We start from the raw sequence: 24765 nt of genomic DNA on the forward strand, positions 1-24765 counted from the left end.
TGTCATGTGGTTAATCAAAATTCTATCTAAATGAAAACGATACAGATCTAAAAGTAACTTCTATTGCCATTATATAAAAATAGCTGATCTTTTCTCTCTCTCTCCTCTCTCTCTCTCGCACTCCTTCTCTCTCTCGCACTCCTTCTCACACTCCTCCTCTCTCTCTCTCTCTCTCTTTCTCTCTCTCTTGCACTCCTTCCCTCTCTGGCTCAGGGCAGGGGCCCAGGCATGAGGAGCAGGTGGCTGAGTGGGAGTAGGGTCTGTCTGGGCTCTGTCAAGGTTTAGGGAGGTCACATTTTAATGGGCTCTCTTCTCCTCGCCTCAGCCTGGCCTGCCCCTGTCAGTCATGGAGAGTATTACACTTTTTTATTTATTTCCTCTGCTCTCCCTGTTTGGTTGTCTTCAGGGCAGAGCTTCCATGTAGTCTATTTGATACGACTGCTGGTTCTGCATGGAAACTTTGAGAATGATGAGGCTTGTCATGTTCTCAGGTTAAAGGAAAGACTGTGTTTGATATGCTTGGAGCAGTGTTGTTGGGAACATCAAGGGAGTCTTGAAGTCTGGGTAATGGTGATCCACCGTGAGCAGCACCATGTCACTAGCTGATTCATCCTGAGGATCACACAAACTCTGGATAGTCTTTTGTTTTCTGGGAAGAGAGCGGAGAGGGGAGGAGGATGCAGGTGCGAAGGAACGGCAGATACAAGCACCGATGGTCCCTGTAATTTGCTGAACCGTACTTTTTTCTTTCTCTCTGAAGACTGAAATGAAATATGGGCTCAAGGAGATCAGTGAACTTCAGCGATTCTCTTCTCTCTCTCTTTCTCTCCATCTTCAAAAGGCTGTCTCCACCTCCTAGGGTTTGTTCCTGAGGGCATGTTTCTTTTCTTTATTTATATCAGTGAAGCTCTGTGGTGTTGCATCCAATCTCTGTCCACATCACAGGCAGGCCGCCTGAGACCGAGCCGTATGGGGATGGGGGTGAGCCATCAGCTAGGCCGTCTGAGAAAGAGCCGTGCGGGGGAGTGGGGATGGAGGTGGGGGTGAGCCTGAGTCAGGTTACCCATATCTGAGGATCTGGACAGAATGGGGTGTTTTTAACTTGCCCACACAATTGATGATCTGACAGTGGTCTATTGCTCCGCTTCCTCCTCCTTGCCTCCCTCTCCTCCCCTCCATGGCAGATAGAGAGTGCATTCCAGAGTACTCCAGGGGAGGGGAGGGGAAATGTTCCCTGGAAAAGGAAAGGCCCAAGAAATCCTGGGGCTCATGGCATCGATATGGGGGTACTTGAGGTTCTGCCAAAACTCTTCAGGCTCCCGTCAGCCAGCCCAGGCCTAGGTGCTGGGGATGGGGGAGGGGCAGTGTGAGACTGTTTGAACAGAAACTGTAGAAAACAATCTCCCACCATGATGTCATTTTTAGGAGGGTTTTATAAAAGGAGAATGTGTGAATTGTAGGGATGTAACGATTCACTGATATGCATCAGTCCCGGTTCAAATGTTTAAGATATGGTCTGCGGGACCCCGAACCGATCCAATTGTAGCATGCATTGGTCAGAAAATGTATTCAAATGTTACGAATCACCGGTTCACATTTTTTGTTGTTGCTCAAATTACTTTCTTTCTACCTTCTGAAAATAGCTCATATTTTGTAACAACTGCGTCCTCTCCTTCAGTGTCGAAGTAAGCATGTAATTGTGTTGACAGTCATTCATCTATAGTTGAAGTCGGAAGTTTACATACATCTTAGCCAAATAAATTTTAACTCCGTTTTTCACAATTCCTGACATTTAATCCTAGTAAAAATTCCCTGTCTTAGGTCAGTTAGGATCACCACTTTATTTTAAGAATGTGAATTGTCAGAATAATAGTAGAGTGATTTATTTCAGCTTTTATTTATTTCATCACATTCCCAGTGGGTCAGAAGTTTACATACACTCAATTAGTATTTGGTAGCATTGCCTTTAAATTGTTTAACTTGGGTCAAATGTTTCGAGTAGCCTTCCACAAGCTTCCCACAATAAGTTGGGTGAATTTTGGCCCATTCCTCCTGACAGAGCTGGTGTAACTGAGTCAGGTTTGTAGGCCTCCTTGCTCACATGCTTTTTCAGTTCTGCCCACAAATGTTCAATAGGATTGAGGTCAGGGCTTTGTGATGGCCACTCCAATACCTTGACTTTGTTGTCCTTAAGCCATTCTGCCACAACTTTGGAAGTATTCTTGGGGTCATTGTCCATTTGGAAGACCCATTTGCGACCAAGCTTTAACTTCCTGACTGATGTCTTGAGATGTTGCTTCAATATATCCACATAATTTTCCTTCCTCATGAAGCCATCTATTTTGTGAAGTTCACCAGGCCCTCCTGCAGCAAAGCACCCCCACAGCATGATGCTGCCACCCCCGTACTTCACGGTTGGGATGGTGTTCTTCGGCTTGCAAGCAACCCCCTTTTTCCTCCAAACATAACAATGGTCATTATGGCCAAACAGTTCTAATTTTGTTTCATCAGACAAAAGGACATTTCTCCAAAAAGTACGATCTTTGTCCCCATGTGCAGTTGCAAACCGTAGTCTGGCTTTTTTATGGCGGTTTTGGAGTAGTGGCTTCTTCCTTGCTGAGCGGCCTTTCAGATTATGTCGATATAGGACTCGTTTTACTGTGGATGTAGATACTTTTCTTCCCCGTTTCCTCCAGCATCTTCACAAGGTCCTTTGCTGTTGTTCTGGGATTGATTTGCACTTTTCACACCAAAGTACGTTAATCTCTAGGAGACAGAACGCATCTCCTTCCTGAGCGGTATGACGGCTGTGTGGTCCCATGGTGTTTATACTTGCATACTATTGTTTGTACAGATGAACGCGGTACCTTCAGGCGTTTGGAAATTGCTCCCAAGGATGAACCGACTTGTGGAGGTCTACTATTTTATTTCTGAGGTCTTGGCTGATTTCTTTTGATTTTCCCATGATGTCAAGCAAAGAGGCACTGAGTTTGAAGGTAGGCCTTGAAATACAGCCACAGGTACACCTCCAATTGGCTCAAACGATGTCAATTAGCCTATCAGAAGCTTCTAAAGCATGACATCATTTTCTGGAATCATCCAAGCTGTTTAAAGGCACAGTCAACTTAGTGTATGTAAACTTCTGACCCACTGGAATTGTGATACAGTGAATTATAAGTTAAATAATCTGTCTGTAAACAATTGTTGGAAAAATTACTTGTGTCATGCACAAAGTAGATGTCCTAACCGACTTGCCAAAACTATAGTTTGTTAACAAGAAATGTGTGGAGTGGTTGAAAAACGGGTTTTAATGACTCCAACCTAAGTGTTTGTAAACTTCAGACTTCAACTGTATAAGTCATTTTGCATGCCTAACAACCTCAGGCAATATAAGTAGCTTAGTCAAACTGTGCGCAGTTTCACGCGCTGACCAACGAGAAGCAGGCTTTATTAGTTGAGTGACAACCAATGTAATTAGCTAGGTTATTTTTATCAAATGCGCTGTTGAAAAATGTTTTACCGGAATTAAAGTAGCCTAAGCTACCGCTGGAGAAACAACTCATCTGACTATAGCCTACATACTGATCGGGGTTTACATTATATTATATTTTATTTTCATTGTTCAGGTTCACCATCAGCAATAGTTTTTCTTGAAAAAAATCAGTATATATGGTCATTTTTAGATATACAGGATAAAGTTGCTTTTGCTACCTGCACTGCATGGTCGAAGCGGGAGAAGTCGTCCTCAAAACTTCCAAATGCTCTAAAGCATGAAACACACTGAGAATCTCACTGCCGATAGGTACTTATCACAGTGGGAGGCCGTTTCTTCTCTTGCTAGAACAAAAGCGGTACCTGCTGCATGCTGACCCGGTAGCGACAAACCTACCGATTTCTACTTCTAGAATCCCAATGCTTGTCACTGGCCAACAACTTGACTTTGAGTCAGTCAGAGATCACGAACCCCCACGTGGGGGAGCCAATAAAAGAAAAAGAAAAGGAAAAAATAGGCAATTTTCTCAGTACATCCACAGATGAGCCAGTCACACTTCATATGCAGTGTAGGCTATGGGATGGTAGCTAGCTAAGTGCACAGATGCAATGCACATGACACTAAATACTTCCTCCAAGCTAACAAACCACTGTAGCTAGTATTGACATTATAATTACATTACAATGGATTAGCTAGTTTCCATGAAACAGCTGCTGAGTTAGTGCAGTGTAGCTATGTGGTGCTTGCTAAAAATATGCTAACGTTAGCTAGCTAGCTAAACATTTATCTATTGCGTGGCACTCATTTACTGTCTTTTTAAAAAACATAGTTGATATGGCTGACTTGCTTAAACAAATGTGGTTTCTACTGACAATTGAGATGTACAAACTATGGCATAAGGGAACGACGAGCGGATAAGAGGCAATCCGTAGTTTTGATTAAGATATTAATGAGTGAGCTAGGACGGACGTTGTCAATATAACTATTTGTTCAGCACTTTTGAAATGTACAGCGACAGAATTCAGAACATGGGACGTTCTTACAGTATTCTCCCTGTACACTGTCAGAACCATAGGATAAAAAAAATTAAAGCAGACAATGAAAGCTCTTACAATATTAAATGATTACATTTCTCTAAAACAGGCTATAGGCTACATGTGCACCACCAAGTCAGAACAGTAGGCTAAGTTAAGAGGGGGAAAGGGACCAAATTATTAGGGTGAGGCACATGGGCTACTAACTGCTAACTACACAACATACTTAGTATTACTTTCTTAGCTACAGTATACATATCTCCCTGGCATATTACATCATTTTTGGACTCACCCTGGTGTTCTGTGCTCACTTGAACAGGAAGGTGGCGTGGCGGTCCTTCTTGTGGGCAAACTTTGTCATCAAAGTCTGTCATTCTCTGGATTTCTGGTGCTTTCAAGACAACTGGGAACAAAGTTGAATCTTCAGGTCAGCGCTCTAGAAAGAGGCCTGAGTTCCCGACTTGGAATTCTGAGTTGGATGACGTTCAAAAAGTATTTTCCCTGTCGGAGCTCGTTTTTTTCAGAGCTCCCAGAAGTCTGAGATTTCCCAGTTCCGAGTTTCCAGTAGTTTTGAACCTGGCAGAAGTCATGCTGGATTGACAGCATGGCCAATGTATTCAACCTTTTTCTGGTGCATGGTGTTGTATGTGAATGTTTATCCTTTAAGCTTGGATAAGAGACCCTTAAACCCAGATTTGGACCACACACCCACTCCACTAAATAGCAGGCTAGTGATTGCTTTGCAATGCTTGCAGTTAGCCACTGATTCCTTCCAAACCACTCATTGTTGAATTTGCGATTTCCAACTTGTTGTGTAATGTTTATGTCCAATGGCCGATGAGCACCGACACGTTTTATCTTCATATGACAAGGATTGAAAAGGATTTGCCAGTAGAAAGCAAAATTAGACCATGTTTGAATGCAGCTTTTTTAAACATTGTTTGCAAACTGATATGTGACACGTATTAATGTCAAAATAACATGCAAAACAGGCAACAAAAAAACAAAACATTTTGCTAAACAGGTGGAGCTCTGGCTAAGTACTGTCGGCAGGCAAATGTTCGACAATCCTACCGTGTGTCTGAGCTTTAAACCATTTGATTATGAGACGGGTGAAATCATAGCAAATTATTAAAGATAAATATTGATACATTACTAGCTCTAACACTATTATTCTGCAAAAATTACAAATACATTCTTTGGGGGATGACGACAAAAACAAACACCCCCCCACCAAAGAAATTAACTAATAGTGGGATGGTACAATCGTGGTCAGAAGTTTTGAGAATGACACAAGTATTGTTCTTCATAAAGTTTGCTGCTTCAGTGTTTAGATATTTTTGTCAGATGTTACTATGGTATACTGAAGTGTAATTACAAGCATTCCATAACTGTCAAAGGCTTTTATTGACAATTACATTAAGTTTATGCAGAGTCAATATTTGCAGTGGTAACCCTTCTTTTTCAAGACCTCTGCAATCCGCCCTTTTTTCCGGATGCCCCAAACAATCGGAAAGGGGATTCATCAGAGAAAATGACTTTACCCCAGTCCTCAGCAGTCCCCCAGTACCTTTTGCAGAATATCAGTCTGTCCCTGATGTTTTTCCTGGAGAGAAGTGGCTTCCTCGCTGCCCTTCTTGACACCAGGCCATCCTCCAAAAGTCTTTGCCTCACTGTGCGTGCAGATGCACTCACACCTGCCTGCTGCCATTCCTGAGCAAGCTCTGCACTGGTGGTGCCCCAATCCCGCAGCTGAATCAACTTTAGGAGACGGTCCTGGCGCTTGCTGGACTTTCTTGGGCGCCCTGAAGCCGCCTTCACAACAATTTGAACCTCTCTCCTTGAAGTTCTTGATGATCCGATAAATGGTTGATTTAGGTGCAATCTTACTAGCAGCAAGATCCTTGCCTGTGAAGCCCTTTTTGTGCAAAGCAATGATGACGGCACATGTTTCCTTGCAGGTAACCATGGTTAACAGAGGAAGAACAATGACTTCAAGCACCACCCCTCCTTTTAAAGCTTCCAGTCTGTTATTCTAACTCAATCAGCATGACAGAGTGATCTCCAGCCTTGTCCTCGTCAACACTCTCACCTGTGTTAACGAGAGAATTACTGACATGATGTCAGCTGGTCCTTTTGTGGCAGGGCTGAAATGCAGTGGAATTGTTTTTGGGATTAAGTTCATTTTCATGGCGTATATGCAAATTGCCATCATAAAAACTGAGGCAGCAGACTTTGTGAAAATTAATATTTGTGTCATTCTCAAAACTTTTGACCACTACTGTAGATGCCCAGTTTCCCTTATGACTCAGCTCCCTACATACACCACAGACTCATACAGCACGCATGCGCGTGCGCACACACACACACACACACACACACACACACACACACACACACAGCTCAGACATTTTCAGCTCCATCAGCAGCATATTTGAATTTAGAATGGAAAATGAACGTGTTCATGCAACAAATGTTAGTGCACCGAATTTCATCGATTCGTTTCTCTAATCAAACCGAATCGTTTTTAACTAAAACATATTGTTCCTGTATCGGAGCCCATGTACATTGCATTCGGAAAGTATTCAGACCCCAAGACGTTTTCCACATTTTGTGTATTAAATTGTTTTTTTCCCCCTCATAAATATACACACAATACCCCATAATGACAAAGCAAAAACTGTTTTTTAGAAATGTTTGCAAATGTATTACAAATAAAAAACAGTAATACCTTTTTACATAAGTATTCAGACCCTTTGCTATGAGACTCGAAATTGAGCTCAGGTGCATCCTGTTTCCATTGATCATCCTTGAGATGTTTCTACAACTTGATTGGAGTCCACCTGTGGTAAATTCAATTGATTGGACATGATTTGGAAAGGCAAACACCGGTCTATATAAGGTTCCACAGTTGACAGTGCATGTCAGAGCAAAAACCAAGCCATGAGGTCGAAGGAATTGTCCGTAGAGCTCCGAGACCGAATTGTGTCGAGGCACAAATCTGGGGAAGGGTACCAAAAATGTTCTGCAGCATTGAAGGTCCCCAAGAACACAGTGGCCTCCATCATTCTTAAATGGAAGAAGTTTGGAACCACCAAGACTCTTCCTAGAGCTGGCCGCCCAGCCAAACTGAACAATCGGGGGAGAAGGGCCTTAATCGGGGAGGTGACCAAGAACCCGATGGTCACTCTGACAGAGCTCTAGAGTTCCTCTATGGAGATGGGAGAACCTTCCAGAAGGACAACCATCTCTGCAGCACTCCACTAATCAGGCCTTTATGGTAGAGTGGCCAGACAGAAGCCACTCTTCAGTAAAAGGTACATGACCGCACACTTGGAGTTTGCCAAAAGGCACATAAAGACTCTCAGACCATGATAAAAATATGATCTGGTCTGATGAAACCAATATTGATCTCTTTGGCCTGAATGCCAAGCATCATGTCTGGAGTAAACCTGGCACCATCCCTACGGTGAAGCATGGTGGTGGCCACATCATGCTGTAGGGATGTTTTTCATCGGCAGGAAAGATGAACGGAGCAAAGTACAAAGAGTTCCTTGATGAAAACCTTCTCCAGAGTGCTCAGGACCTCAGACTGGGCGAAGGTTCATTCTTCCAACAGGGCAATGACCCTAAGCACACAGCCAAGACAATGCAGGAGTGGCTTTGGGACAAGTCTCTGAATGTCCTTGAGTTGCCCAGCAAGAGCCTGGACTTGAACCCGATCGACCATCTCTGGAGAGACCTGAAAATAGCTGTGCAGCGACGCTCCCAATCCAACCTGACAGAGCTTGAGAGGATCTGCAGAGAAGAATGGGAGAAACTCCCCAAATACAGTTGTGCCAAGCTTGTAGCGTTATACTCAAGAAGATTCGAGGCTGTAATCGCTGCCAAAGGTTCTTCAACAAAGTACTGAGTAAAGGGTCTGAATACTTACGTAAATGTAATATTTCTGTATTATTTGTTATTTTTTTTAGATTTCTAAAAACCAATTTTTTGACTTTGTCAATATGGGCTATTGTGTGTAGATTGAGGGGGGGGACTATTTAATCAGTTTTAGAATAAGGCTGTAACGTAACAACATTTGGAAAAAGATGCACATTCCTAGTAAACACTTTAATTTACAGCTAGTCTCGATAACTGCCTCTGAATAATCTCTTGCACATTTGTCCTTTTTTAACACTTCACATATAATTATTCACTTGAACAATTTTTGATAAACCAAGGTAATTCTCATAGTTTTAAGGAAATTCATATCCTTTCTCCTCTGTGGATAACAGTAGTGTGCTATCTCTGTCTCCCTCTCTGTCAGTGGGTGTGTGTCCTGGTGGTCCTGAGGTCTCACAGGCCCTGTCTGTCTTATCTTCCCCTCACACTTCACTGAAGGGAAGTTCTGAGAGGGCTGGGCCAGACAGATTGGGACATATCTGTGTAGGTCTTTTGAGAGGCTATCTGCTACTCAACTCGACTGACTGGATTGCTTCTGTAGGATTATTGCAATTCTCTATACCCCAACCTTGAAGGTGTTGTGTGTCCTGTGCACCTGTCTCTCCTTAATTAACTGGGAAGGCTGCCTGTGGATGCTTTTGGCACTGCTTTGAAGTGTGAACCCGGGGAAGGAGAGCTCTCTGAACACGTCAAAAGACCGGGAGCTGACAGAAGTTAAACGACTCCCATAAACCTGCCACATATTGCCTCTTAAGACGCGATTCTCCTCTTCCCTTTGACTGGGACTGTGTCTGATGTCTTTAGGCAGGTGACGGAGTCCTACTTTATTGGAAAATTGCTAATCAAGGAGAAGAGTCAGTGTGTGAAAGCTTTTGCATTTATTTGTTTTATTCTTTCCGAAGTCAAACCCTCAATCCTTTTGTCTCCGTTATCAAAGGTAATCAAAACTTTTCCTTTGTGAGGAACTCTGTTTTTTCCTTCCGTCGTTGAAGTGTTGAGTGCGCTGGGATTTGACAACGCTCTGCTGTCGTGTCTCGGCATAAAGGTGGCTGTTTCTTCTCTGACAACCTGAGTAATCATCAGAGGAAGGAGGGTAAAAATGGAAATGCAGTTCAGGCATCCATTGTCTCGCATCAAAATGCAAATTGTTGTTTCAGCAACAAAATAAAGCGTACGGCAGTCTTGAGAGCATATTGTAATTGAAAAGAAACGCTGTACAGGCAGATCAGCTTTAACCAGAGTTAAGCCTATTAGTTATCAGAAGTTGCTGTGCTTATTATTTACTGATAAAAATCCGGGCACAATTGTCTTTGCAGAAACACAATGGATGAGTGTTTTAAAGTGTTATCTGCTGGGGAATTGATCACTTTCTCCCAGAGTGAGTTGACGTACCTGTAAACCTACAATACTTGACACTTAATGATGATGATGTCTAATTTCTTTTTCAGATGGGGACACTGAAAATGGAGAGCTCGACTTGAGCGGTATTGATGATGATGAGATTCAGCTGGTATGTACTGCATTTTGACATTTATAGGGCATCTTATATTGAAACATCCACTCATTCTGAAATTACAGGATTGCCAGCAAATAATAACTGGAAATGCATAACTAAGGTCATTTATGTACTTCCCTTCACTGCAGTATCTCCTGAATGACAAAGAGGTGAAAATCAAGACTGAGCTTTGGATGAAACAGAACGAAGACTACTTGAAAGAGCAGAAAGGTTCAGCCACACCACACCATGCACATATTGTAATATACTGTTTTGTCTTGACTCTCCTTACTGGTAATTACATTCCCAATTTTAATCCCCAATCCCCATTTATACTTTCAGAAAAGGAAGAGAGGATAGTGAAAGAGAAGGAGCTGGGGATTTACAAGGAGAAGGTAAATCATCAACATCCTGCCAGTCTAAAGAAGCAATGACCTTGGAGTGGCCTAGGTTTGCTAAAGCCCTCTGAGCACTCTCGCTGCCGAGCAGACAGACACAAAGCTCTGGTGTGTCAGTGTGTGTGCATATTTTCCACTCCAATGGGTTTCTCTCTCATTTCACGTCAGGGTTTGGCAAGGCCCAGGCCCTTTGTTAGGTCCAACATCTGCGCTCTGGTTTTAACTAGCTAGATTAACTGCAGCGCAACATATAGCTAATGAGGTATGGAGGCTTTGAAAGCACTGATCCAACAACCGTATGCCATGCTGTCCAACGTCACAATCAGCCCCCTCCCGTATACTGTAGCATAGCTAGAGCATCCCTTTGTTGTGCAAAGTATAGTTAACTGTACAGTAAGCTAAAGAACCAATGTGTCCTAAGTAATTGCAATTGACAAGGTACTGCGTGATTTGAAACCCCACTGTGTGCCCTGTAGCCCAAGAGTTCTGGCTACAAGAAGAAGGCTCTGATCCATGCCAGCACGGCCGACGAGGCTATAGAGAAGATGCTGGAACAGAAGAAAATTTCCACTAAGATCAACTACGACATCCTGAAGGAGCTGAACATTAAGCCCAGCACCAGTCCAGCCCGCCAGACAGCAGAGTCCCCGAAAGGAGCCACCCCTGGAGCCCAGAGGCTGACTGGACGATACCGCAAACCCACCAACGTCCCTCTGAGCCTGGGCACACCACTCAGCACCTTGGGCAAGAGGTAGGTGGAGCAGAATCACAGTGTGACTCAGTATATTTAATAATCCAACTGCTGTTCACTGTCATATATTATTCAATATATTCAGTATCGGCTGAATAAGCTTCAAGACTGAATGACGGCAGCAGTGTAGAATAAAGGGCAGATGAATAGAAATGTGAGTATGAGGCTATCAGGATTACAGTGTTTTGAATGATGCAACAGTACTTTGTCCTTCTCTAAGGCTCCTGTCGGTCACTGGGGGCAACATGCCCACTTTCTGGCCTGTTGAAGCAATGTTGCTGCTGTTCTTAATAATGATGAGGCTGCACTTTTCCCCTAGCCTGGAATGATCACCAGCGACAGGCAGACAGATGATTCCATTTCCTTTTTTTCCCTGGAAGGCTGTGGACTCTCTCAGCCTGCCACTCACTCCCGTGGGACTCTACTTCCCTGAGAATTACCTTCTCTCTCTGCCAGGATTTGCTTGAGCTCTCATTCGCTCTCTCTCTTTTCTGCTCCCTCTTTCTCAACACACACACCCAAACGCACACATTCAGTACGCTATGATCCACTGTGAGGCTTTCTGCTGAAATTAATCTGTTTCTTCAGCTTTGAGAAAAGTCATTTGACGTTTTCTGTTTGCTTGGTATTACTGAAATTGGTTTCCCAACTTTCCCTCTTTAAACCTCTTTCACAAAATCAAATTTCGGTGGAACCGTCTTGCAGGTGTACAAGTCTTCGACCCAGCCCAGCCTAGACTTTTAGTGGCATAACCAGGTGAGGCTCCTCCCCCCTTCCTGGTGTGGTCAGTGTTACTGGAGTCATCTAGTTGCAGTCCCTCCCTCCTCCCTCCCTCCAACCAGCCCAACCCTCTGTATACTCTGATCTCACAGGCTCTATAAATAACCCAGCTGGAGTGAAGAGGGCTATATTTTTTAACAGCACCAGTCCACTACTAGTGGCTCCAGTCAGTGGCCTAGCACTTCCTTGAAAAGTTGCTGTTTACTGTAGGCCTACACATTGAAGACATCCAGTTAAGTGTTTTTTCCGTTATTGAAGAGGGCATCATGGACAAATCTTTTCCCCCTTTCTTTAAGAATGGCCATTTTCCCTCTAACTGTCCACTTGTTATATTTTTTAAATGCATTCATGTCGCGTCAATAAATATTTAATGTACATCATGGTTATTGAATCATTCATTGTACACTTTCAACACTTGTTTTTGCTGAATGTGACTGTGCTTTTCCTAGCAGGTAGCTTTTAAGACTCACATCCACTTGCTGAGAAAAAGCAGAACTTTGCACTTTAGTGTTGCTTGCTCAACAACGAGTGTTTTAACCACAGGACAGGATCACACCATGTAGTAGGTGTGTTCCACGACGCGCCAGCGGAGTGGAACTGACCTTACACAGAGTTGCATTATTTTCCAGAGAACGCATAGAGCCCCGAATTGATTATCATTTTATACCATGGTTAAAATGTAACACATTTTGCCACTAGAAATGTGTTCATTTACCGGTAGAAATGTGTTCAACATCCACTAAAGTAGCTAGCAAGTTTACTAGATACCTACAGTTGAAGTCGGAAGTTTACATACACTTAGGTTGGAGTCATGGGGCCCGTTTAGCTCAGTTGGTAGAGCATGGCGCTTGCAACGCCAGGGTTGTGGATTCGATTCCCACGGGGAGCCAGTATGAAAATGTATGCACTCACTTAACTGTCAGTCCCTCTGGATAAGAGCGTCTGCTAAATGACTAAAATGTAAAAATGTAAATTAAAACTAGTTTTTCAACCACTCCACAAATTAATAAACTATAGTTTTGGCAAGTTGGTTAGGACATCTACTTTGCATGACACAAGTAATTTTTCCAACAATTGTTTACAGACAGATTATTTCACTTATAATTCACTGTATCACAATTCCAGTGGGTCAGAAGTTTACATACACTAAGTTGACTGTGCTTTAAACAGCTTGGAAAATTCCAGAAAATGATGTCATGGCTTTAGAAGCTTCTGATAGGCTAATTGACATCATTTGAGTAAATTGGAGGTGTACCTGTGTGTGTATTTCAAGGCCTACCTTCAAACTCAGTGCCTCTTTGCTTGACATCATGGGAAAATCAAAAGAAATCAGCCAAGACCTCAGTAAATAAATTGTAGACCTCCACAAGTCTGGTTCATCCTTGGGAGCAATTTCCAAACGCCTGAGGGTACCATGTTCATCTGTACAAACAATAGTACGCATGTATAAACACCATGGGACCACGCAGCCATCATAACGCTCAGGAAGGAGACGTGTTCTGTCTCCTAGAGATTAACGTACTTTGGTGCGAAAAGTGCAAGTCAATCCCAGAACAACAGCAAAGGACCTTGTGAAGATGCTGGAGGAAACAGGTACAAAAGTATCTATATCCACAGTAAAACGAGTCCTATATCGACATAACCTGAAATGCAGCTCAGCAAGGAAGAAGCCACTGCTCCAAAACCGCCATAAAAAAGCCAGACTACGGTTTGCAACTGCACATGGGGACAAAGATCGTACTTTTTGGGGAAATGTCCTCTGGTCTGATGAAACAAAAATAGAACTATTTGGCCATAATGACCATCGTTATGTTTGGAGGAAAAAGGGGGTTGCTTGCAAGCCGAAGAACACCATCCCAACCGTGAAGTATGGGGGTGGCAGCATCATGCTGTGGGGGTGCTTTGCTGCAGGAGGGCCTGGTGCACTTCACAAAATAGATGGCATCATGAAGGAAAATGATGTGGATATATTGAAGCAACATCTCAAGACATCAGTCAGGAAGTTAAAGCTTGGTCGCAAATGGGTCTTCCAAATGGACAATGACCCCAAGCATACTTCCAAAGTTGTGCCAAAATGGCTTAAGGACAACAAAGTCAAGGTATTGGAGTGGCCATCACAAAGCCCTGACCTCAATCCTATAGAACATTTGTGGGCAGAACAGAAAAAGCGTGTGCGAGCAAGGAGGCCTTCAAACCTGAGTCAGTCACACTAGCTCTGTCAGGAGGAATGGGCCAAGATTCACCCAACTTATTGTGGGAAGCTTGTGGAAGGCTACTCGAAATGTTTGACCCAAGTTAAACAATTTAAAGCAATGCTACCAAATACTAATTGAGTGTATGTAAACTTCTGACCCACTGGGAATGTGATGAAAGAAATAAAAGCTGAAATAAATCATTCTCTCCTATTATTCTGACATTTCACATTCTTAAAATAAAGTGGTGATCCTAACTGACCTAAGAAAGGGAATTTTTACTAGGATTAAATGTCAGGAATTGTGAAAAACTGAGTTTAAATGTATTTGGCTATGGTGTATGTAAACTTCCGACTTCAACTATATATTAGTTGCCATGATAACCAAACACAGACTTGCTACTTTAGCTAACCAAACCATCAGTCCTAGCTTGACATTAGGAAAATCAAATTCAACAATGCCAATTAGTTTCAACTTTTGCTTTTAAAAGCAGCTCAAATATAGAACATGTAAGAATGAACTATAGCCATTGAATTATACCGTGCGTTATAGGGAAATAATGCACGATCTAGAATGCCCTTCAAGCCAATCAGAAACAAGGATTCAACAATGCCATGGTATAATTTGTTGATAATTTGGTATCTTTGCGCACATTGTACCTCGAAAATGGTGACATTTAAATGAAAACATGACTGACCGTTGACAATAGAAAGAGTCCTTTCACTGGTAGGTTGAGGAGCTGACCGTTACTGGAGCTCCTAAAAAGGTTGTTTGTGTGGTTATTTAAAAGGGGAGACATGGTGTCAGGGAGACCTAGGGAAGTGGAGGAGAGCAGTGGCTGACAGTAAATCCATTGTGCTGCCTGCTTCCAGGCCTTACTGACTGCTACACTGAGGCATTGTGCTCCTACTCCCCTTCCAACCACGGCTCTGCTCCCCACACTCCACTCCACTTAAGGGCTTTCCGCTGTAGGAACCGGCCCCTGGTCCTGTCTCAGGCCTGCTTTGTACAGTGTCTCCCCTCCTCAGTCACGGCCAGCCTGGCCTCCGGGGAAGGCCTCTGAGCTCCCCCTTTCCCCCAGCCCTTCACCCAGTCACAGGCCTGTACTTCACAGGACCCCCACTCCCACCTGCCAGTCCCTCCATCCCTCTCCCTCTCTCCTGCCATACCACTCCATGCCTCCAGCCAGCCGCCAAACAGGGCCTCCCTGTTCCCTCCATTCCTACTGGAGGATGGAAAAGCACTCTTCCAGAAATAGCCCACATAATTGCCCTCTAGTGCCTTTTTTCTTCCCTCCTCCATCTGTTCCCCTCTTTTTCCATTCAAAGCTGATTTTCTTTCTTCTAATTTTTAAAGCTCTTTACCCATTCCACACTTTTGGGGGGCAAGGAATGGTTTCAGTCTGTGTTGTTTCAGAAGTGTAAATCTGACCCTAAAGTTCTAGTGGAAGCTCTGATCCACAATCTGGTCTAAGGGACTGGGCTGTGGCGATTAGTTTCTGACCATCGATTTTCTCTCTGCTGCCTGTGTAGAAGAAATCACTTTCTCTGCATTCCTATTCAGCCTCTCAGAGCAGGTGTCATCAGCAGAGTAGACATATCACCCCCACGCTTCATTTCCAGTCCACTCTAAATATATATATATATATATATATATATATATATATATATATATATAATATATATATATTTTTTTTTTAGTAATAGTAGCAGCTGTATTACATTTACGTTTTAGTCATTTAGCAGACGCTCTTATACAGAATGACTTACAGTAGTGAGTGCATACACTTTTCATACTTTTTCAAATGGGAATCGAACCCACAACTCTGGCATTGCAAGCGCCATGCTATACCAACTGAGCCACATGGGAGTGTATAATCTCCTTCTGGTTTCCAGCCTCTCCCACTGCACTGCACCCCCTGACTGACTGTGACCACTAAGCGATTCCATGGGATGCCTCTCTGTTTGCTTCTCACAGGAACCAACAGAGAACTCTCTGGGTGCCACTGCCTGGTTGAGGCTCCATCCGTTACAATGGTACAGACTAGAAGGCAACCCATCCCACCCCACGTGAGATGGCATACATTGGCCTGGACAGGACTATAGACTGCTGGGAAACGGAATCTCCTTCTCTGTGGACATCCTGCTCCATTAGCAGCAGCCACTGTAACTAATGGTACAATGAAGGGTTTCATTTTTCAGACGAGAGCTCCAAAGTGAGCCGTTTGGACTCCATCCCAGTGTATATCCATCTATAGCCTAGGAAGCACCACAGGAACCGTTGAGACAGAGTTGATATTGCAGTCACAGTTCATGACTCCGCAGGCTGCCCTGAACCAGTCAAATAGTCTCTCTTGAGTAGTAGAAAGGGACTGACGACTGCACCTTTCTCGCTGTACATTGTTTTATACTCACCACTTATGTATAGCACCTGCCTTGGTGACAAAGGCAGCCATCAAGGAATCACAACACTCAGACAATCAATCTGTCAATACTGTAAGCACATGGGCCTACTAAACAGTGGAAGTGTCTGAACCAGAGTGGTCTGTCTGGAGATCCCAAAGGACAAGGACTGACTGTTGGCACCAGCCAAATCCTTTTCTCACTACTGCTGCTTTTTCACCCTCTGCCAGTGTGAAGTGCTCATCACATAGTGACAGATTTGGTTTTGTGAAAATGTCAGATTATGCTTTTATATGTAGAGTATTTGACCCTTCGCTAAACCCTGCCCCAGAACTTTGGGCAAACAATCACAGCGTTCCAATGGATAGCAACTGTTGTCGAGTCCGACACCCCAGACAAGCTCACGTTTAAATTGATTGAGAGCCAGTGAGGACTAAAAAAACAAAAATTGTGAGTTTTCTTACAAAAATGTTTCAATTGCGAAACAATTTAACAGCGCATCAGGTGTACATACTACTGTGATCCTTGAAATGCAGAGCCTGATGGAGTATTTGTTTTTAAATCTAAAATTATGCTTTAGTTACTTTTTGTATTTTTTTGTGTGTATTTTATTAGGATCCCAATTAGCTGTTGCAAAAGCAGAAGGTACTTTTCCTGGGGTCCACACAACATGAAACATGACATAATACAGAACATTAATAGACAACAGCTCAAGGACATAACTACATTTATTATTTGCATTTTTTTTTCAAAAGGCACACGTAGCCTACATATCAATGAGCTACATCCCTGCCGGCCATTCCCTCCCCTACCCTGGACGACGCTGGGCCAATTGTGCGCCGCCCCATGGGTCTCCCGGTCGCTGCCGGCTATGATAGAGCCTGGATTCGAACCAGGATCTCTAGTGGCACAGCTAGCACTGCGCCACTCAGGAGGTGTGCAATTCCATGCAATAATGGCTCTATATAATACTGTACACTTTCTTGAATTTGTTCTGGATTTGGGGACTGTGAAATGACCCCTGGTGGCAGGTTTGCTTGCTCAGCTGGTTGGCTAGCTCAGTCTCATTGACCACCAAACGTTGCTAACGCTAGCTAGCTAGCCACTTAATAGAACTTGTTTTCTCAAAATGTATGTTAGCAATGTTCTGAATACAACTCTCATCTGCTATCGACATCAGGATACGATAATTTAACCAGGTTCCCGTGAAGCAATTGTAATGACAGTCCACAACATACCTAAGGGTTTCCTGATTAGCAAAGGGTAGTTTGTTTAATTTCATTGTGTATTAGAAACACAGTTTGGATCATTGTGAGGGGATTTCGCTAGTGGTTGAATGGGGAATTGGGCTTCCCGGGAAAATGTTGTCAGAGGTTGCAACAATAACCAAGGGGGGCAGGGTTAGCGAAGGGTCAATTGCCTGCACTTTGTTTCTCATTCTCTTTAATCGTCTCCCTGTTTCTTTTGTTATATTACTGATTTAATGTAACATTATCTTAACATTATCCTCAAGGGTTCCATCTCCTTTTCACCTACATACGGTCTTACAGTCTCACTCTCGTTCTTAGCTTGAATGATTTTCTTCTAATTTCATAGTTGCCATCCCCCAGCTCTAACCAGTCGCTAGCCACTGGCTAAACACTCTCCGTCAATCGCCTTTTCAGCTCAGGTCTCATTGGCAGTAAGCTGATTAGAAACATGCCGTTAAGCCCAGCAGAGACTAATAGTCTAACAGAGAGGGAGAGTCTGAGAGGAGTGGCAGACAGAGAGCGGTGGTGGTGGAAAAGAAAGGGAGGGAAAGAGTGCGTGGCAATCAGGGAAAGAGAGAGTGGAGTCTCCCCATGTGTCTCCTGTCTGACCTTTTCATGTGGAGGATGGCAATATTGACACACTAGGGACTAACGAGTTGATAAGTAGTTTGTCTTTGGATGTACGTTTTTATGGAATATCTGTAGCCTTAGATTTGAGCTTTTTCTGGGAAGTTTAAAAGCCATAACTACTTTTGATGTCTTCAGGGCTTTCTCAAGCCATGCATAGTTTGGCCCTGTGACATCTGACAAATCAAATGTATTGGTCACATACACACATGGTTAGCAGATGTTATTGCGAGTGTAGCGAAATGCTTGTGCTTCTAGTTCCGACAGTGCAGTAATATCTAGCAAGTAATATCTAACAGTTCCACAACAAATATCTAATACACACAAATCTAAGTAAAGGAATGGAATAAGAATATATAAGTATATGGATGAGCAATGTCATTGTCGGAGCGGCATAGGCTAAGATGCAATAGATAGTATAGAATACAGTATATACATATGAGATGGGTAATGCAAGATATGTAAACATTATTACGATAGTATAGAATACAGTATATACATATGAGACGAGTAATGCAAGATATGTAAACATTATTAAAGTGGCATTATTAAAGTGACTAGTGTTCCATGTATTAAAGTGGCCAGTGATTATAAAGTCTATATGTAGGCAGCAGCCTCTCTGTGCTAGTGATGGCTGTTTAACAGTCTGATGGCCTAGAGATAGAAGCTGTTTTTCAGTCTCTCTGTCCCAGCTTTGATGCACCTGTACTGACCTCGCCTTCTGGATGATAGCGGGGTGAACAGGCAGTGGCTCGGGTGGTAGTTGGCCTTGATTATCTTTTTGGCCTTCCTGTGACATTGGGTGCTGTAGGTGTCCTGGAGGGCAGGTAGTTTGCCCCGGGTGATGCGTTGTGCAGACAGTATGGAGGTGTGTGGTGGTGTGTTACTGCTGTTCCATTAGGGAGCTGTGTTACTGTGTCGCTCTCCAGGCTGAGCTGAGCTGTGTCCATGCCTGCACCAGACCAAGGTATGGGCTCATGGGGGCTGAGATGGGAGAGGGGAGAGGCAGGGGGAAGAAGGCTGGAGGGAGACTGGACTGGTCTGGGCTGGCATCTCTGTCAATCCTGTCACACCTACACCACCCCTGCCTTTATTAGAGAGGAGAAGTGTCAGACATGTTTTAATCTGTGAGGGAGAAGTTGACTTTTGGAACACGTCTACTGTTCTAGCTGAAGTGGTGTCGCAATAATAAGTACTTGGACTGTTTGTCAGAAAATACCAAAGTGACTCTGCCTGCCTTCTTTTTGACCGCACTGTGCCTGTATGATCCTCCTTGTCAGGGTGGTAGTAGTGTGTGATCCTCCCAGTCTGTCTGTGTGATGATACTGAGCCTGTGATACTCAGGAGGAGGTGTCGACAGACAGACAGACACTGTCACTCTCCCGGCTAACACCCCCAGTCTGATCCCTGACAGACGTCATGTTGCCCGGCCACCCCAACCCTCTGATGTGTGACTGACTGTCTAGCCCAGACCCAAAGGCTGCTGGGAGCCCATAGGAACGCACGGGAAATCTCAGGCCACAGATGACTGACATGTCCAAAATCCTCTTTAAAGAGTTATCTTTCTGCCCCTCCACAGAGCCCTAAATCATCCTCAAATGCCGTTCATGTTTTGTAACAAACAAGGCTGGTCCCCTGGCCTAAATAATCATAAACATTGGACCCTCGTACACTGTGTGAGTGTGTTTGAGAAGTGTTTTTATTTCTGTGTGTTTGTGTGAGATGCTATACTAGAATATGAATGGTGTCAGTGCCGTGTGGAGCAGGATAGGCTGAAGCGGGAGAGAAGAAACAATCGCTCCTTTTTGCCCCATCACAGTCTCACGCTCCCAGAATGCACCGCAGGGTGAATGGACCGCTCACCCAGGCCTGCCAAATGAGAGACTGGAAGAATAATGAGTGTGTGTGTGTGTGTGTGTGTGTGTGTGTACTGGGAAAGACCGAGTGGGCACCACCGTTTCGTGTATGTGGTTAATGTTTATGCATGGTTTGATTGTGAGGAGGAGGAGGGAGGGGAAACTTTGCCCCAGAGACTTGATGCCCAGCCTGGAAAATTTAGTTTGAAGCCCTGATTATTATCATAATTATTTATTTATACCGTAGCTTCCTCATCCAACTAATATCATTAAAATCCCATTAGCATTTTTCGTCTCACAACGGTGAATAGATTACTCTGTGTGTATAACTGCTGGTGCCTCTAAGATCAGGTTTGTGATCGGAGACTAAAGTGAGAGGGACACATTGGGGAACCCCTCTCCCCTAGTCCTGCCTAGTTCAAGCTCTGTGGGCCCACCTCACTAAACCCAGAATAGGCTGGTGCTGCTGGATGCTTTTCTAATGAGCTCTGACAAAGGGAGTGAAGATGCCATGCTTGCTAAACAGTGAACACACACCCCCTCTCCTCCTCCTCCCTTCTCCTCCTCGTAAAGCAGATTAATTAAAAGCGCACTCTCTCCACTCTTATCAGTGTGAGTAAGGCACTTACAGTAAGCCCCCAGGGGAGCCTCTGTTGCCAGGGTGGGCAGTCAGGTGGGGAGGGGGGAGCCTCCATTAGAGATGCTAATTTCATCCACTGGAGATCTTCCCCAGGAATTACTGCTGCTGTTAGCACCTCTCTCTCTCTCTCACTGTGTCTCGCTCTGTATCTGTCTCTGTCTGTCTGTCTACATTATGATATGTAGCTCCAGCCTTTGTGTCCTTGTTCTCAACTGTCATCTCTGCCATTCATTGCAGTTATGTCACTTGCTCTATTCTTCACCAAGGTTTTCTTGTCTCAGGTTACGGCCCTTCATATCAGCACAGCCCCATAAGAAGCTGGCTCTGGACCAGGTAAGATGATACACCTTCTTCTGTCTCTTACACCCTACACTCACAACACACAAAACAGACTATACCTTGAGAAATGAATCATAATTGACTGTCACTACCCATGGTTTTCTGACTGATTTGCTGTGGAAAACATCACTGACTTAACCAAGCCTCTAGTCTCCCGTGAACCAGATGGGAGAGCGTGATTCTTCAGCAGCAGTCTCACTAATGGGAGTGGAATGTGGCCGTGTCCCGCTGGGTTGTTCACATGCACTCAGGTGGTGTGGGCTGGAACGTACAGGAGGGAGCCTCCCTCTCTCTCTTTCTCCTGCACTCTTTCCCATTCATCTCTCCACCCTATCACCCACCCTTCATCCCTCTGCTGCTGTGTCCCCATCCATTCCTTTTCCCTCTCTCTCATGTGGTTTTGGCAGCCATTAATGGAATCTCCCAGTGCAGGCTACAGCAACCAGGAAGAAAACATTGCCACGAGCGGCCGGGTCAACAAGGCTTGTTACTAAGCAACCCCTCACCACCCCCTGGGAACTGGCATCAAATGGCTTCTCTGATTGGTTGGAGCCGGGTTTGCTTGGAATTCATGTTATGTAATGTTGTCTTTCATGCCTGCAAGGAGCACGGGAGAGAGAGAGAGAAAGGAGATGTGTGCTTTGCTGTTGCCTGGCAGTTTTTCTGTTTCTCTCTTTGTATTTCCAAAACAAATGTCCTAGGAGTAAACGGCGCTTTGAGTTACCCGGCATTGCTTTCGCCTGACAGTCTTGGCAATAAATGGCTGTTTTAAACGTCAAGCTCAGAGAAACTGGCAGGCTCCTGTGATGAACCTCTCTCGGCAATAGAATAGAGACTAGCCTCATTTCACTGTTCCAGGCTTTTAAAGCTGAGAGACCAGTCCAGTTCACCCAGCCCTTCCCCCAGTGTAAGCTATGGCAGAGAACCACTGACTCATCACACTGTTATGACTGACCTGATTCCACCAAGGCCACCCAGTTCTCTCACCTTTAAAACTGCGTGGGGCCAAGATAGTTGAATCAGTTTGTCTTCTTGTTATCTCCCAAGGGGCCTTCAACAGTCCCTGCCTCTCCCATAGCTCCTCCCCAAGAGTCACAGTTCCTTCCTCGTCATACAGTGGCCACCCACCCACTAATTAGTCTGGAGAATCATTTATGTATTTATTTATTTCTCCCTCATTTTCATAATTAACGAGACTTCCAGCTCCTATTATGAAAATACATTTTCATCTCTGGGAGGCTGGGCCCAGCAGGGTGTCCATTGAGGGGGGGAGTGAGGGTAGAAAAAGCCCAGCAGGAGCTCAGACATGCTGCTGCAAAGGGAGATAAAATGTCTCTTCATCACACTGTGGATCCCCCACCTGCCTCACCCATACCCACCTGCAGTAGGGCTGGGATGGGGGATCAGGCTAGCTATAACCTCTGTATTCAGGCCCAGGTTGCAGATAGTGTGCAGAATCAGGTTACCAGTTGGGAACTGACTTGGTGGATTCTTCCTCATTGTTTCCTCAGATAGCCAACCCCCTGCCAGTGGTCTCTGAGACGGCGCCCCACTCTGTGCTGGTAGAGAGTGGGCCTGTGATCTATGATGATGTGGGAGATGAGGAAGAGGAGGATGAGGAAGAGCCCTGCGTCAGCGCCATGCAGCTGTTGGGAGGCAACGGTGAGTAAGATATTTCAAACTAGCCTGGTAGCCAGATCATTTGTGCTGCTTTAACCACCTCCTCTAGCATTGGTTGTCATGCCATGTTGTCTTGCTACCAGGCTGTCTACAAACGTTTGAAAACATGTATTTTGAGAGCAGTTGAGTAATCATTTTGTCTTCTTTTACTCCAGAGTATGGGTGTGATGACGATGATGGATTCTAGCATTACTGGGTCTGGCCTGTCTCTCTGGACTGTTGTGCTACTGTATCAACCCTCCAACCCCGGTCCCAGTTTGGAGATGGTGGGGTCAACACATGACTTGCATGCTCTCAGGATGGTGGAGAGGGGGAGGATGGAGGTGATGACAAGGGTCCATATCTCCTTTAACTAGGAAAGAGGTTGTGGGTAGTATTGAGCTGGATCTAACAAAGAGAGACATAATGTCTCTTCTATCCGACATTTCACGTCACTGAAGTAAATGTGCTCTTTGCCTTAGCCTGGTAATTCCCCCCCCCCATCATGGCCAAGTCTGTCTCTGTATTCACATGAAAGTGAAGTACACTACCTAATGGTGAGATGTGTTGGGAACAATTGTCTCTCCCAGCTAATATGAGAATGGGTATTAGTCCAATCAGTATTACAGAAATCACAGCTACTCACAAATAAATAATGAACATCTCTGTATGGGAGTTTACTTCTGAAAACAAAGTATTGCTATAATGTTGCCTTGAATATGCAAAACCTTATGGAGTATGTTTTTCAGTTTAACTGGTAGCATTTTGATTTGGTTTTGGGTTTCTTTTTCAACCGCTGTTATTTCTTTCATTATGTGGTATGATTTCTCATTCCATTTTTTATGGAGAAATATTCTGCTAACTGTTTTGGAAGGGATCAGCACGGAAGTGTTAATCATTTGCACACAAAACGGGCAAATATCTTAATTATTGCTGATGAACAAAGCAATGTTATACATTCCTAATTAATGACATATTTACATTCTGGGTTTATTTTGGAAATTAGCTTTTATGATTATATATTTTTAAATGTTGATTGAGAGGATTACTGGTAATTTGTTCAATATGTTGTTGACACACAACTGTATTTAAGGAGGTGAGGAGATTGCTAATGTTCACAGTCCTCTATCTCCTTTTTGCTGCTACTGTACATGTGTTGAAAACATTTATTGTTTTTGCATTTGTTGCCCCAGTAAATCTCCTACCAACAGGAAACCTATGTTCTTGTTATCTTTCTAACATCTTGGCTAGTATTGTCTTTTTGATCTTGGGTTGACATAAGTGTCAGAACAGCTTTTAGTCACAGTTTGGTTCAGTCATACAAGGCTTTTATTACAGGAGAACAATCACATAAACTGAGGTAAATGTTACAGTAACCTAGCTGCTGGCTAAAAGCCATTCCCAACCGAGCATCTCCAATTGGATAAAGCAAGGTTTAGAAAAGGTAATGTGGAGAAGCATTAAGCTGGAATGACCCATTTGTCTTTTATAGAAAAAATTATATGTGCTTTTATGGTGGTATAGGTTCAAGGCTATCAGATATCACTCTTGGCAGAAGTGTTAACTCTATGGAGAGGTCTGTGTCGCCTCGCCCCCGCACAGGGGGAACCTGACACTGAGAGGGTCTGTATCTGGGCAGTCATGTTAGAACATTACACATCACCTCAGTCACATCATCCTCCTCTTCTCTCTTCATTACCAGGGGAACCCAACCTCTCACTCAGATGGGGGCTTTACAGCACCATTGTGTAAAGGGATATCAAATTCTACTCCTCCAAAGCCTGTAGTGTAGGCTATTTCTCCGCTTTTTGCATTTTAATTTTATGTCTGGTATACTTCTACTCAACTTTGACAATGGTATTTACAGGTAGAGAATTTCAACATTTATTATTCTTTCAGTTTGG

At 43.9% G+C, this 24765-nt stretch overlaps 1 protein-coding gene across 6 annotated transcripts in view; it reads left to right on the plus strand.

The window, feature by feature from the left end:
• The window catches only part of LOC121539367 (transcription factor IIIB 90 kDa subunit), a 56435-nt gene extending 32359 nt beyond the window's left edge, over nt 1-24076 (plus strand). For 4 of the 6 annotated variants that reach the window (XM_041847804.2, XM_041847806.2, XM_041847802.2 and 1 more), the window contains 7 exons: nt 9921-9982; nt 10117-10198; nt 10310-10362; nt 10842-11116; nt 21130-21196; nt 22714-22864; nt 23038-24076. In XM_041847804.2, the coding sequence (XP_041703738.2) occupies nt 9921-9982; nt 10117-10198; nt 10310-10362; nt 10842-11116; nt 21130-21196; nt 22714-22864; nt 23038-23069 (722 nt within the window). In that variant the 3' untranslated portion in view covers nt 23070-24076. Of the gene's footprint in view, nt 1-9920; nt 9983-10116; nt 10199-10309; nt 10363-10841; nt 11117-11435; nt 12245-21129; nt 21197-22713; nt 22865-23037 lie in introns of those variants that run through there. The other 2 variants (XM_041847805.2, XM_041847808.2) reach the window with 2 other exon arrangements.
• Nucleotides 24077-24765: the final 689 nt, after the last annotated feature.

Source organism: Coregonus clupeaformis, chromosome 25 (assembly GCF_020615455.1).
Source record: "Coregonus clupeaformis isolate EN_2021a chromosome 25, ASM2061545v1, whole genome shotgun sequence".
Lineage (NCBI taxonomy): Eukaryota > Metazoa > Chordata > Actinopteri > Salmoniformes > Salmonidae > Coregonus > Coregonus clupeaformis.